General features: G+C 42.5%; 1 protein-coding gene across 2 annotated transcripts; it reads left to right on the top strand.

Moving 5' to 3' along the window:
• Positions 1-803: 803 nt before the first annotated feature.
• On the top strand, positions 804-14,375 carry wsb1 (WD repeat and SOCS box containing 1). Of its 2 annotated transcripts, XM_069534905.1 has the most exons (10): positions 804-1,215; positions 2,529-2,697; positions 3,164-3,220; positions 5,328-5,611; positions 6,878-7,009; positions 7,156-7,256; positions 9,510-9,682; positions 9,967-10,080; positions 11,030-11,137; positions 12,181-14,375. In XM_069534905.1, the coding sequence occupies exons 1-10, from the start codon at positions 1,176-1,178 to the stop codon at positions 12,341-12,343; spliced, it is 1,341 nt and encodes a 446-aa protein (XP_069391006.1). In that variant the 5' UTR covers positions 804-1,175; the 3' UTR covers positions 12,344-14,375. The 2 variants fall into 2 exon arrangements, with proteins under 2 accessions (XP_069391006.1, XP_069391007.1); XM_069534906.1 differs by lacking the exon at positions 3,164-3,220.
• Positions 14,376-15,769: the final 1,394 nt, after the last annotated feature.

Genomic DNA, 15,769 nt, shown 5'->3' with positions numbered 1-15,769 from the left:
AAATGTGTTTTGACTTGAAACCAGTAGGTCACAGGATATTTGTGTTTTACATGAAGCGTGTTTTTAAATTGCAAATTAAGAAAAGTTTGCAATATTTAATGTCAGCATTGTGTTTTAGTGAAAGAAAAATCATTGAATCATTCAGTAGACGTGGCCCATGTCATCACAAATCCTTTAAAACCAGATTTTAATGCTTCCCAAAATGTTTAATAAAATAAAAAAAACAAATGTCGACTGATGTCACAGCTTCATTAATTTTTCTATTAGCTATATAATACTTTCATTGGCTGAAAAACTCTGTCAGGCAGCAGGAGTATTGTGAGTATGAGCTTAAAATCAGAATCAGAAGTACTTTATTAATCGCCGTAGGGAAATTCAAATGTTACAGAGCCCCTGAGAAAGAGGTGAAAGAGCAAAAGCAGGCATAAACATGGCAATATAAAAATCAAGTAAGGCTAAAAGAAATAAAAGATACACATATGTAGATATTAAAGACCGGGTATGTATAGATTTAAATTTTTGCATGAGTAAAGTAAGTGAAAGTTAAAGTATACACACATAAATGATCAGAGCAGAAGAAGCAGGAGAACATGTGCTGGGAGGTTTTATTGTTTTAGCTTTATCGTTTGATTAGTGTTTACAATGCCCGGCCAGCTGGTGGCAGTAATGTGCCATTTTATTCTTTGTTGACAAAAGAAGAAAAAAAAAAAAAAAAAAGTGAAAAATAATAAGAAGACGAGGGGGGCGTGTTTTAATAGTATTACCATGGCAACTGTGCTGACGTAGAGTGATAACCCCTCCCACGGTGTTATGGTCCCCTCCTGCTCTACTTTCGGTCAGAAGCCATTTGTCTCCCTCTCGATCGTCTCCGGCAACAGGCAGCGTCCGTGGGAACCGAACCCGTGACAGTGGCACCGCGAGCGGACTCGAACGGGAAACGGCGACCGACCCTCCGTGGACGTGGAGGAAGAACCGGGTGAAACAAAACGCGTTATTATCCAGCGACGAGCGCACTTTGCATCCGGGCGGAGGAATTCGACCGGACTTCGCAGACATCGGAAACAGGAGGAAGCTTCGTGTCAGTCCGCGGCCCGTTCATTATTTCCCTTCGGGTTTATTTTTTCTCTCGACTCCTCGTGCTCGGATTTTTCTCCTGCGTCTGTGAGCTCATTTAGATGGCAAGCTTTCCGGACTCTGTCAACGAAAATGAAATAGGTGAGTAGACGTGCTGTCTGTGGGTTATGTCTGTGGTAGTCCCCTCCACCCCCGAACCGGAGGAGCGGGGGGGCACGGTTAACGGACGCCGCGGTGTTAACCGAGGTGAACCATGTTAGCTCAACACGTCAGCTAGCTTAAATTGTCTGTCCGTACAAAACAGTGTCGAGCGGAAGTGCTTAAGCTTTTTATTAAATGAATGTATAATGTATATATATAATATATATAAGTGTATCTGACCTATATAACCTATGTTCCAGTATTATTGTTTTACATCGTGTTTAGTTTGTGTTGAGAACACTAAACCACGCGCAGGACGTTAAACACTGCGTAGGAGACTCTCCGGAGCAGCGGCCGCTGTTCACCGGGGGGCGACTTGAGATCCGTCCGAGTGGAATGCAGGTTAAATGCTGGTGTTGCTCCGTCCTGACTGAATAAAACCTCCCTCTCCAGTCGGTGTTAAACACCTCACATCGCCATCACCTCATTTAGTTTAACTCTTCGTGCTTTTTCATGCATTTCTGTCCGTCAATGATTTTTTTTATTTTTTTTCCTGCGGCGGGGCTGCTGATGCAGACTGAGCTTCCCTCCCCCACACGCCAGCTCCAGATGATTCATAACATCACGGAGACCTACGTGCCCGTGTGCACGATCACCGTCTCACCGATCACCTTCATTTTAGAATCTGTGACTTTATCCAGAACCTCAAACTTTTGATCGATGTGAAACTCTTGAGTTAACCTCACTGGGGGGTTTATAGCTACCTCCACGCTAGTGTGCGCACAAAGATAATCCAGCTCATTCCTCCTGCTGCTTCCTGTATTTTATCTACAGTTGTGAAATTGTTCATATTAGCCCGTTAGTTGCGTTTCCCTAATCTAAATACAAGATTTGCAGGCGAAGTGCAAACCAAAGGTCACTTATCAGATGTGACTGCCTCATGCTAGTGGGCTCTGGAAAGTTTAATCATTAACTCCGAGCTCAAACATGGCTAAAGAATGTAAACAAATATATGTTTGATTCATCAGTCTATTTTGTATATCGTTCCTTCAAAAATATTGCACACTATTCATTTCAGTCCGTTATATTACAGCACATTTAACTTATTTATCTTGTTGTCTTCATCGTGTATCTAGTTCCGCACCCACTGTTTCGGTACAAATGATCTGGTAAACAGTCAGATGCTGGCACCAGAGCGAGGATGTTATTCTGGAAGATTGGAATTCCCGTGGGTGGACCTGATAACACCGGAAGGGTTATAAAGTGTTAATAAGTGATCCTATGGCTGATCTAACTGCTTTGTTTTTTTCCAGGTAAGGCTAAGTTCATCGGTGAACTCCTGGTGCCTGTTGTTCCCTTCGACCAGAAGTCTGGGCGAGAGGCTTGGACGGTAGCCTTTGCACCTAATGGTTCCTACATCGCTTGGTCTCAGGGGCGTCGCATTGTCAGACTCATTCCCTGGGCAAAATGCCTGAAGAGCTTGTAAGTGTTGATACTTAATTGCACTCAGTCACTACAATTGCCTTAACAACAGTAAAACAGAGATAAATAAATGTCCTAGGACAATATTTACTGTATAAAACACGTCTTAACTATCCAAGTGTGTGAACAAACTTTGTGACGATGATCACAAGCATGCATAAGGTTTTATTCATAATTTGTGAAAACAAGAGAAGCCCTCGTAATCCAGAGGTTAAAATGCCGACCATGAGCTGCAAGGTTCCTTGAATTCCAGCGTGGAACTCTTGTTATTCCCCATCTCTCTCACCTGACCTCCTGTCATATTTCTACTGGTGACGTGGTAGTAAATGCATCAAATGCACCAAAAATATCTCCCATAACCTAGTTTCACTTGTTTTTAACCCCTTTTTAATGCACCGTTGCTTAAACACCATTCAAAACACAGTGAATCAGAGAAATATAATAAAGGTTTTTGATTGTTTCGCAGCGGTTACGTTCTAGAGTGCGAAGAAACAGCTGCACTTCAGCAAAACCCTCTGGGAAGGTGCCGTATTTCTGGATTTTGTGTGAATGTAGCTGGCCTCACACTTCTTTCTGTTTGCTGTGGCTGTTTGTTTTGCTCAGCCACCGCTAGCCAAAACAGACACACACCCCTCTGTATACATTCATGTCACAGGCTGACAGAAATGCTGACGTAACCTGATCACTACTTTGGAGTCCCTTCCTTGTACTCTGTGCACTGTTATTGGCTGGAGCATTTACACCCACTGCCCAAAGGTTGCTGCTGAGAAACAACACAGAAAAATAAGAACATACTGCAGATAAATACACCCCCCACACACTTCTAATGGGTTATTAGTGATGGCGAAGACTGATTGTTTTGGTAAATTAATGGTTTATTTTCTCAGTAGGAACCAATGGTCTTGGAGCTGAGAGCCACAGACAGGGATTAGTGAAGTCAAGTATTATAGACCTACAAACGAATACATTAAAAATAATCTACCATAACGTTGACACACTCGCACAGAGCCACTGAACATGCTGCGTAGTAAAAGGCGACTTTGTGGCCTCTGTTTAACTTGTAGTGACAAAGGCATTTACAAGCTAAACCCAGCCCATGATGCACTGAATATTCACTATCCCTGAGCTTGCTTTGGCTATGCCGTTGGCTATGCTGTTTTCATTGCGACATTCACACAGTCTAACTCCACTTTTTCAAACTCAAGGGCACTCGTCTGCAGCTAAGTGATAAATAACTGGAATTATGTAAACCAGCAAAATTCCCCTGAGATAAACACGCCCCGGAATTCAATGGGGTTTAATGCCACTTGTTGTTCTAGAAATATTTTCACACACTTTGATAAAGCATACTTTCATGAGTGCATAGTTCATATTAGAAGGGACAAATCTAATATTAGTCTAAATACATGATCACTGCATTTGGTGCCTGCCAAGGACAAATTGTGGAAACATGAAAACAGACTGGACTGGAGCAGGATAATGAGTCCACTGGCTGCTTTGCACTAAAATGTTATTGTTACAAATGGAGTCCTGTTTATCTTTTGTGGTCATTAAGCAGTGGAAATCCCAGGAAAGCCCCAAATACTTAGTCGTACTGCTTTATATAACATGTCATAATTTGCTCTCTCACTGAATGTAAACACAGATCTGAATATGAAATATTCGTTTGGCAAATCTATTTTCCAGTAGAACTTTCTAGCAGTTTATTTGTCCTCAGAATCCCACCTAATGAAAGAATGATCACAAAGAGGTGCCCCACAGTGCCAAGGACACGTGGCTTGCATTATCAGCTCTCTTTCTGCTAAACAGGCTCTTTTACTAGTCAATCAGGCCTTGTGACTCTCATATGGAAATTGTCTGTAGAACAAGTACTTTTTGTTCCGAAATAGCATGCTGGTTATAGCTGCTTCTTTCCTGTAGTGCACACAAAACAAATACCAAACATTGCAGCTGTTAAACCACATTTAAGGTTTAAGCCATGTCCAGCTATGATGACATGGATTTTTACCCCAGCTACCCAGCAGGGGATAGCCGGACTGCTGTGGTCCTGCTTGTTAGCTTGGCCAACCTCCAATGGTCTTCCATACACTGTGCCAGTGTGGCTCAATTGCTAATGGTCAGTCATGGCTGAGAAAACCAACACAGGCGCAGGGAGAATATGCCACCTCTTCATAGAAAGGCCCAACCAGCCAGCTGGTTCAAACTCAGAATCTCCTTGCTGTGAGGCAACAGCGCTGTGTCATGTTTGTTCACTCACTGCTGATACAAACCAAACTTTTCCTACTGTTGCTTCTTTACATTCAAACTCTTTCCCCTTGGAAGATATACAGAATGAAATGTGGAACACACACTTAGTCAGTGGAACTTAATTGGCTCTGATACTGAGGCCCAATAAACCAAATATGGATATACTGCATACAATTTGGTCGAAAGTAGTTTGTGCAAATCATATGACAACATTCCAACAAGGTGAAAAAATGCATTTTGTTGTGCCGTGCAAGGGAAAAATGTCTTGCATCATGCGAGCATTGCTCAACAGCTTGCAGTTGTTTATAGCATGGCTCTGCTTTTTGCAAATATCAGCAATTTTGAACCTCTGGTATATTTTTCTCCACTCTCTGTTGTCACAGTTCGGTGAGCAATTCTGGAGTGGGCACCAATGCCTCGAGCCCGCGGCGTTCATCCTGTCAGAACAGCGACGGAGGCCAGCTCATCCCGGCAGCCGATGAGCCATGCGAACACACCATCGACTGCGGCGACATTGTCTGGGGCCTGGCCTTCGGTTCCTCTGTGCCAGAGAAGCAGAGTCGCTGTGTAAACATCGAGTGGCACCGCTTCAAGTTCGGCCAGGACCAGCTGCTACTGGCAACAGGCCTCAACAATGGTCGCATCAAGATCTGGGATGTTTACACTGGTGAGAACACATCATGAAGTTATATATATAAGAAGTTAAGCCTTAACCACCTCTTCTCCTTCATCTGGTGAAAATCTGACTAGGTGATTAAGTTAGAAAATTAGATTGAGAAAACCTGAATTCTCTGTCAGCTCATACAGTAGCCCATTATCACTGCCCTTCAACTCTTTGCCTGGAAATGCAATGATTAAATACAGTTCTGGTTCCTTCTTTGCTTTAATGTATCTACATATATTATATGGTTGTACAAGAACAGTGTGTTCAATCCATTTATTGGTCAGCTACACTTTGTAGGCTCTGTACGCCTTTTTATCAGCTGCTCCACATTTCTGCTTACTCCAAGAGTGAGGTTTGCAAAACTAGAGAAAACACATACCTGTGCCAAAGCTAACACTCCATGGCCATGTTAAAATAATAAGCTCGTGCATCACTCCTCCACAAAGCAGTTCAGTAGTTTTGCTGATCGATAAACAAATCCGCAATGAAATCATATCCTCCGTCGTGGATGTAACAAAATAAAAAAGAAAGGTATAGAGGAAAGAAACCAGTATGATCATTATTATAGGCAGGCTGTGAGTAGAGATGAAGCAAATCTCATCGGGTAGGTTTAGTTAAAGAAGGTCTACACCAGAACTGTCACTTTTAATATCAAAATTAAACTTTTATTCAAACGGGGAAATAATTAAATGAACCACTAGAAGGTTTAAAATTCACTTCACTGCTCGTCGTGCTGCACCAAGGTCTTATCTTTAAACTCGACTAAAAAAATAAATGTGGAGGAGGATGCCAGCAAGCAAAGAGTGATACACTGATACTCAGGACTCTTTCCAGAAGCTCTTTAAAGGCCATTACCCATAACTCAGCATGATTCTTATACACAGTAATGTGCTCGAAGACATGCTATCACATGATATCTCTCCAGTGTAGGCACAGTGTTATACTCAGAGTTGATCCTGGGATCTTGTTTTGTGTATTCAGCAGACGTGTTGTGTTTGACATTTCACTGGAGCTCTTTGAGAATTTATCTGTATTTTAAGAACACTTTAATCAAAGATCTGGTTTTGCTTCATCTGTGTTTTTTCACCTTGTAGTTTTCTCTTAAGCTCACAGATCTGGAGGATTTGAGGCTTGTGTCTGAAAACTGCTCTGAACCAACTCCTGTTAGAATTGGTTCTATTTAAATCAAATGGACTTAAACTGACTTGAAGTTGCACTGACAGATACGTTCTTCACTAATCCTCTGTTTGCTGTAATTGCTTGTTGCAGGAAAACTGTTGCTGAATCTGATGGACCATACTGATGTGGTGCGAGACTTGACCTTTGCTCCTGATGGCAGCCTCATGCTGGTCTCTGCATCCAGAGATAAGACCCTGCGTGTGTGGGACCTCAAAGATGATGGTATGTAGAAGACCTGTCCTTGATAGAAAGCCACAATTTGTTTTCATCATTGTCAGCATCACAACAATGATCCATTATGTGTTGTTCGTGACCGCTTTGTAGCTGTGAGAGTAAAACACGTGTCACGCTGCTTCATTGTCTTGCAGGTAACATGGCAAAGGTTTTGCGGGGGCATCAGAACTGGGTGTACTGCAGCGCCTTCACCCCAGACTCCTCCATCTTGTGTTCAGTTGGCGCCGGCAAAGCAGTACGTATACCAGTTCCTTTTTATTGACTTTAATGGGTTTGCTAGCTAATCTGTTTGCAATTGCTTGTGATCAGTAATGCTTGATCGACCTACAAGTTAAAACACTCCTCATCTGCCCTGTCCTACCATTCCCACCACAGAACAAGTTGCTTGGTGTCTTTATAAGTTGAGCTAACTGCACCTAGATTCTGTTTGGTTTTTGTTTGCATTGGGGGAAAAAAGGATTTTGGTGTTCAGAAGTTTGCATGCAGAGCAGACCACTGTTTTCACTATTGCTATTTACCTTACATACATTACAGCCCTTAAGGCCTATATGTTTATGGATAATGATTCAGCAGGCTGGCCACCGTTAATTCACCTTATCTACAGTGTTGCAGCTCTAGATTAACATAGTGGTAATGGTAGACATGGTGGTAGCTTTGATAGGTTGTGTGTGTCCCTACAGTGTGTGTCTTGCTCTCCCTGTCACAGGTGGGGGCAGAGCTCAGTGTGTGATTGGTTTTGAAAGGACCGCCGCGCTGACATTTTGAGCAGCCGGTGTAAACCGGGGATGCACAGTGCGCAATGCCCAAAGGCCTGGCCAGGGGCAGCCTGGCACCTGACCAGCAAGGTCAATCTGTACGTAGGTGCTGCTCCGTGTCTGTCTACCTCTGCTGTTGCAGTTCCTTTGTTTATTTTTTATTAATTTCAGTTTAAAACTCTCATTAAACTGGTGCATAAATTATTCCCTCTATTCCACCTCATCCCCACCTCTCCCCCAAACCTACCTTCACTCTCCCCCCACCTCATCTTTAAATAGCACCATCAACCATCTGCACATACTAGATTCTCTTCTGTTATGAGGATTTCTGTTACTGTCACTTTAAATGTTTCCTTTGTGACATTTGTACTGCAGTCAGTGGCAAGTTAGATAAAACAGTTCAGCCACAACAGTTCAACAACCAACCTGCCCACTCCCCTCTTTGTTACGCAGCACTCACACATACGTTTTATTGCATTAATGCTTGATGGTGACCATGCCTAATACTTGGTGCCGGTGCAATCACCATAACACCAACAGCCAATAAGTTTCCCACTTGGGACACACAACGTAAAAAGCAAAAAAAGTTGAGCTTTTCTTAACTTCCACCCCACACAACTCAAAGTGAAGCAGTGCAACCACAGTGCAGTTTGGCAACGCATACAGTCACCACATTCAAATTGAATGAGCACATTTCCAAAGCGGTCGTGTGAGTGCTCCGTAAGTGTTAGCCAGCAGCTGCCATTGCTTTCCAAATATTGTGTGCAGGTTTCACTTCACTGTTAGTATAAAGAAATAATTATGAAATCAGCTCTATGTGCCTTCGCGGAGCACTTGTGTCCCACACATGTCAGCTGTTCCCTTGAAACCTCTATAAGAACAAATCTGAAACAACAGCTGATAAATTGACCAGTTATCTGCAGTTCTTCTGTGACTTTTTCTTCTTTCATGAAGAACAGTTAGTATTTATGCAAAAGAGAAACAGCAATAGATAATTGCATTTCATCTGCAATGCTCCACCAACATACAATTTAAAAAGATAGCCCAGGAATTATAGAGGAAAAAGATGTTAATACTAAAAATCAGACCATGGCTGACTGTTGATAACCAAACAAAAGTCTTCCAGAGATTAGCACCTTTCTCCCAGTCTGTGTGTGTGTATGAATGTGTGCACTTTGCCAGAGGTATCAACCCTTTGGCCATAAAATATTCTTTTCTCTTGCAGTATCTGTCTCTCTTCGTAGGCCTCTGCCGGAGGTGCGAGCCTCTTGTAAACACTGAACTAAACCTCTGAAAGGGGAAACCAGTGGAGTAAAATTATGTTCCATAAGTTACTGCTTGTTTTATTTTCTCTTCTGTCTAGAATCTTTTTTTAAATAATGGAAGTGTTTATTTAGTATGTTTAATACCACTTTAAAAGATGTGTAAACTTAAGTGTTGATGTAGTTTAATAATATTGTATAGAATGTTGGATTATTAATAATAATTGTCAGTGTAGGTGAAGTGTTGCATTTTGCTGCTTGTGTAGCATGTGCTCTTGTTTGCTCTTTCTTAATGTTACAAAGCTTTACCATGACACTGAGCCCATTAATTTAATTCTGTCTTGATTGCTGTTGCATAATTTAATTTCTAAATGCTTTATGTGAGGATAGTAATTCTAAGTATAACATAGCTCACTTGTATTCTTTCCATATCATTCCATAGGCTATAACAGTACCCTCTTCACATTGCAGGTGTTTCTATGGAACATGGATAACTACAAGTTGATCCGGAAGCTGGAGGGGCACCACAATGACGTGGTGTCCTGTGAGTTTTCACCAGATGGGGCACTGTTGGCCACTGCCTCTCATGACACCAGGGTCATTGTATGGGACCACCACAAGGGCACCATCCTGCTGGAACTTGGGTAAGACGAGGGCATTTCTGAAATATTTTTATATAGGGACAGTTTTTTCTGCAAAGTCACATTAGTCACTAAGGGAATTATGAGGACAGTGGTTAATGCTAAAACTGTGTAAATTGGGTCTTAAAGTCGATGTATTGTCTGTAAAACAGCAAAATACACAAGGTCACTGCTTCATTTCAAGAGAATAAAAGTCGTACACACATTGTCGTGCACAAACATCGACTTGTCATTTTTTGTTTTCCATGTGTCACTGTTATTGAACACTTACGCTCATCCTTCTCCAGCCATCTCTTCCCTCCTCCATCACCCATTTTTGCTGGAGGGTCAAATGACCGCTGGGTTCGCAGCGTGAGCTTCTGTCCTGACGGTCGCCACATCGCCAGCATCACCGATGACAGGTAAGACACTAACATACATCTCAGTGTCCACATTTGGGTTTAGTGGTGGATCTCTCAGATGGCTTTTAATACCTTCCCTTATCACTTTTATAGGAACTTTTTATCTTTATATGTGACCTTGTTTTATGATGAAAACACGCCAGTATGAATAGTTTATGAATATATTCATAAACTATTCAACCGGCACAAATTGTCCAGAACAAACATCTATATTTCAACACACTGAAACCCTGAAAGGTGACGTAAGAATGAGCCCTGACAAACCCACGTGTTCAGCCGAGTACCTCTCATGTGGATGTTTGTTCACTAAAGCTGTTTTTTCTCCTCATGCCTATTAGTGCACGCGGGCAGATAATGTAAACAGTAGGGAGCAGCAGAAAAGTTCCACTGTTTGCTGCAGCTTGTTTTTAAGTCCTGCTGGAGTCATGAGTGTTATTTGGGCCAGAGAGCACAGAGCTTGTGTATGTCGGTCTGTGCGGACGGGTCACATGACTGTCACAGGGTAGCTATTAATCACTCTGACCACTGGCCGGCCAAGCGTCGAACTGGTGGTGGAAAATATGTTGATAAAAGTAGCAGCAGCAGGAAGCTCCACAAAATGGCAGCTGTGGGGGGAAAACAGAGTGCAGCTTTCCTACTGAAGTTTTTTAGAGACAGAGCCAGTTATAAAGTTTTGATCAGCAGTGTAATGTATTTATTCAACCTTCCTAAATCATGCAAATGATTACAAAAGGGACTTTTTGTTTCCTCCACAGAGAGATATATTTCTATGGAATTCAAGATGTGCAACAAGAAACTCTTCTTTTAATCTCAGTGTTGTTCTTTTTATCAGTAATAATCTCAGAATTATGGGGGTGTTGCGTGCTGACAGAAAGCAAAGCAAAGTTTTCACATCTCCACGTATACAGCACGACTGTAACTCTATTTTTTTCCTCTGTCTGTGGCTCAGATTGGTTCGTTTCTGGAGCATCGAGGAAAGGGCCCCTCAGGCCATCGCCCCTCTCACTAATGGCCTATGCTGTGCCTTCTCTCCTGAAGGAAGTGTCCTTTCTGCTGGGTAAGACAACATAGCGTGTTCAGACACACACTAAACGCATAGCTCACATTACAGAACACCAGCCACACCCTATTGACTTTTGCCTTTTGCAAAAAGGAGCCATGTTATATCTCAGCTCAAGGTGCCAATTTTTAGGACATACACATTCTGAGATGGTAGAAAAACCTTCCACTGAACGCCCTGTGTGCTTGTAATGCACTCTTGCAGTCTTAATGAGGAGGATCTGAGATGTAAGTATATAATAAAACTGAAAACAACCCCAGTGCAATAATGTTAAATGATTAAACACTGTGTCATCTGATAGTAAATAGTGTTTGAGCTCATGTGTAATTACAAAAACACAGGTTTAATAGACTTGATTGAAAATGAGTAGTGTTAAGTCCAACCTTCATCGAAAACAAGTCAGAGTACCTGTGATCCCTGACACTAAGTTGACTCTTAAAATAAAATAATACAGGCCTGAGTTGTGTCTAATGCATTATGACTTCAAAGATTTGAGCTGAAGCAGAGGTTAGGAGGTACAGGAGGAAACATGCTGCAAAACAGAGAACAGTGAGGATTCTGGTTAAATGACACCACACACAGTTCACTATTTACTCAACCTTGCAATGAAAAACAGAGGGGTGAGTGTTTTTGCACCAGCAGGGGGATTATCTTTTTCAGTAAACAGTCAAGACGCTGACAGACACTGAATGAACCTCCCCCATACAGACGGTGTCCAAAAAGAAATTGAGGAATTGTGAAAGCAAAATAAGGTAGTGTGGATCAGATAAGGTCTGCATAGTGCTGACAGGATGGAGTGAGCTGATATGGTGGTTCACAAACACAAAGGTGTGTAGATACTGAACATGTACTGTACACTATAAATACGGGTTTGTGAACCCGAATACTGATTGTAAAGAGTTTTGACAGACCAGCAGCTGGTTCTTTAATTTGGAGCTAGCTTTCATTCAGCTTTTCATTCCCTCTTCAGGTAACTGAATCAGTTCAGAGCTGGTGTTATGGGATATCTCGTCACCATTCTTTTTTCCCTGTCGTTGCAGGACTCGGGATGGAAGTGTGCACTTCTGGGAGTCTCCTCGTAGCATTTCCAGTCTGCAGCACATGTGCAGGATGGCTCTCCGTCGGGTGATGACCACCCAGCAGGTGGAGTCCCTGGCCATTCCGACACCGCTCTGCGACTACCTGACATACAAAGTCATCTAACGCCCGCCCACCACCCCAGCACCGGCTGACCCGACTGCACATGGCGCAGCAGGGATATGCTGAAAAACCAATGAATTCAGACAGTTTTCCATAGAACGTTCTTGAACTAATGGACGTGATCAGGACAGGGGGAAAGGATGCAACATTTTTTAAACCCCACAGACACATCCTCATCTCACCCCCCCCCCCCCCCACCAAATCCACTCACAGCTGAATATGGTTTTGTGTCGTACATATTTATTTTTGTAAATGATTTACTAAATGTGTGTGCTGGGGCCGCCACACCACCTGTAAGGTTAAGTTATTTCTTCGGCCATCGCGGCAGTGTGGTACCTGTGAGTGTTCGGCTCCTCTGATTCTACCAAGTTCTCATAACACATCATCAGTTTCCTCTGTCCTGAAATAGCAGGTTGCACTTAATGTGAGAAGCTTTGCAGTGGTGCTTGCTCTTACTGGCAGGTCTCCTGTTGGCAGGTGGGTGAGCGAAAGGGAAGAGACACACTGGTTGTTTAACGGATGCAGGGTTTTAGGAGCTGATTGTCATTATCTGAAGTGCCCATGCTGTGGAGTGGTTTTTTTACATTTCAAGAAAAACAAAATCAATCTGTTTTAGTTTTCTCTTCAATTAGTCAAACAGTATTTACACAACCAAGACAGTTATCACCAAAACTCAAAATTGATTCCATTTGACTAAGAAGCAGTTGTCAAATCCAATAAAGTTTTAGCATTTAACAGATGTATCAGCCATTAACCATCCAATACGGTTTGCAACCTAATCTCATTTCTGCGGTTTAGCCACATCAGAATCTGGCAGCGTCAGAATTCTTGATCTGTGTAAGGATTTTTTTCCATTTCTGTGGACTGCAGTGACTGTGGTGGTGATGCACCAAGAAAGGAATGTATGCACCGTGTCGGTCAGGCCTCTAGCATGCACACATGGTGACAAAGGTTGAATGTACACAGAAGAAAACTCCACAGGGTACATTTAGAGTCCTAGCTCATAATATTTACCCCCAAACAACCCTGACACGATGCAGGTGTGGCTCACCCACGGTGTCACGTCTCAAACTGGCAACAGAATGCTTGAATTTACTACTTGCTCTGTGGGGCAGTAAAAAAAACCTCGATGATATCACACTAAAGCTGAGCTGCTTAATCACTATATATAGTTGAGCTTGTAAAAAAAAACCTGTATACAAATTTCCATGTGTTATGTATGTATGTATGTACAAAATTGTATCATGTCCATATACAAATCAGTTTTTTCATTTTATTTTGTCATTTATATTCAGTTTCTCTGTTTTAATATTTGTATTTTTGTATTTTGTTCTCCTTTTGAATGTGAAATGTCAGCAGAACTACACGTCTTACAGCCCGTTAGGGTGTTACTACATTACTTTGCATACATTACCCCTCTGTGCAGGTCAGTTTTACACTGAGGTGGTCGCATTGTTATTGAGCCCTGTCACATTTCTCTTCTATATGTAGAAAAACCCTGAATGCATTCAGTCAGCTGCCGGCCGCGGCCATCTGCTGTTGAATACCTTCATGGCTGAAATGTATGCACAGGATGCAATGACTTTGTATGTTTGTATGTTTTCAGTTCGTGTGTCAGTGAGCGGAGGTGTGAAGAAGGGAAAGTGAGCGCTACGCGCTGTCTCTTTGTGTTCCTGTAGGATGGTGGCTACTGAGCAGCTGTCAATCATTCTTGGCAATAAGTTCTCTGGCAGTGACTGCCAAAGCCAAAGGTTCCTCTTCAGATAGTGTGTGTGTGTAAATGGACCGGTTGTTTTTATAATTTTCTGCTGAGATGTAGAGGGTGTGTCTCAGAGGAGGGTGCGTGGTTATAAAGCTTAAGAGGGGGTGTACCTCATGAGAGTTTGTATACCTGCAAACATTGTGATTGGAAAAACACAGTTCTGCCTCAGTGAGATGTATGAAGGGGTAAATATATCATATATATATGAATGTATTTAGTTCCCTGCATTTTTTGGGGTGTGTGTGTAGTTTCAATAAAGGCCTTTTGACAAAATACGGGTGGTGGTTTATTTCAGAGAGTATAAAACAAAAATATGGCTCAGCATAAGTTCACACCATTAAACAGTCTGAGAGATGGTCTAATATAACAATGAATAATATAACAATATTGTTTGTACTAACAAGTATTGCCTAAGTATGACTGTTAATTCACAGTTTATTATTTGAACAATGCTAACATATTTCTTTAGTATGTCTCCTGGGATATAGGGGTAGTACAGTTTATTGACTTGTTACAATACCTCATTTTTGTAGGTAATTTATAATACAGTAATACTTTTTTAAATATTCTTGATGCAAATGTTCTGATGAATTTGCTCTTCCTGGCACACCCACTATTAACTGAGCATCTCGACTCAGATTACTTTGGGCAGATGGCAGGAATCGGAAAATTACTGTCTAGCTCTCAGAGAGCCTCCTCTCAGCTAAATGGAATTTACCAGCAGATAAAACTATGTTCTCCAGGCACGCCCGGGCTGTGAACCAGTTTATTATTGACTCGGATGGTCACTACCTGCAATGAGACACTGGAGGAGAAGCGTATCAAAGAGCCTGCAACTTCAGCTGGGAGGGAACGACTCATCTAATGGGGGCAAATCATGTGACAGCCCGGCTGCCAAAAGTTTAAGGGCTGCTGATGGAAAAAACATCAGAACGCTTGGAAGCAAGGGGAAGGGTCTGAAACTTTAACTCTGTGGAAGGGTGAGGTGGAAAGAACCTTTTAACGTTTGGAGTGGATCTGTAGAAGCTTTCTTCGGGCATTGCACGATAAGGTTGTTGTTTTGACATCTGTGAAGAAGAATGTGCCGCACCCTCCGGCCAGATAATAACCCCTTTCCCACCTTCAAGCCACGAGACTCGACCTGTTCCTAGATTCTCTGTTGTGCTCTCCACCCTATCTCTTTATAGTTGCTGGTTGTGGATTACCTGTTTAATTAATTGCCTGTTAGCGAGTCCTGCCCAGGCCCTGACTTCACCTCCTGTTTGTCCTTGGCTGCTTCGGCCTTCCATGCCTAAATGAAGCCCAACCTTCCTGAGTCTTAACCCGAGGCGTTAAGCCATATCGATGAAAAAAGATTCAAAAGCAGCGTCCCTAAAATGTGTCCTTGCGGGACCCCACATTTCCTTTTTGGGGTTATTTGCTCTCTAGCTGCCTGGATGTGTTTTAACTGGAGCAAGGGTTGGACCCAAACTCACGACTCGGACAATGATTGACAGTTTAACGTTGCTGGCGCGAGAGGTCTCTGCCACGGATGTCGTGTTTGGTGTGTGGTGTGGCAGAGTTCAGCGGCTCGGCTGTAGGTGCAGAGCGATCAGGCCGACAGGATTCAGGCAGGACGGACAGACGGGCAAACTCACCGGCTGACTGATTGAGGCAGGCAGAAACAC

The sequence above is a fragment of the Paralichthys olivaceus genome, chromosome 11 (assembly GCF_024713975.1).
Source record: "Paralichthys olivaceus isolate ysfri-2021 chromosome 11, ASM2471397v2, whole genome shotgun sequence".
Classification (NCBI taxonomy): domain Eukaryota; kingdom Metazoa; phylum Chordata; class Actinopteri; order Pleuronectiformes; family Paralichthyidae; genus Paralichthys; species Paralichthys olivaceus.
The sequence above is the reverse complement of the archived record's forward strand: the minus strand, read 5'-3'. Positions and strand labels throughout refer to the sequence as shown.

What these genes read in the sequence shown, in the direction of transcription:
- wsb1 (XM_069534905.1), top strand. Translation starts at nt 1,176, where the DNA reads ATGGCAAGCTTTCCGGACTCTGTCAACGAAAATGAAATAG. An exon ending in CAGCAAAACCCTCTGGGAAG is followed by an intron (nt 3,221 to 5,327) that starts GTGCCGTATTTC and finishes CTGTTGTCACAG; the next exon opens with TTCGGTGAGCAATTCTGGAG. An exon ending in ACCATCCTGCTGGAACTTGG is followed by an intron (nt 9,683 to 9,966) that starts GTAAGACGAGGG and finishes ATCCTTCTCCAG; the next exon opens with CCATCTCTTCCCTCCTCCAT.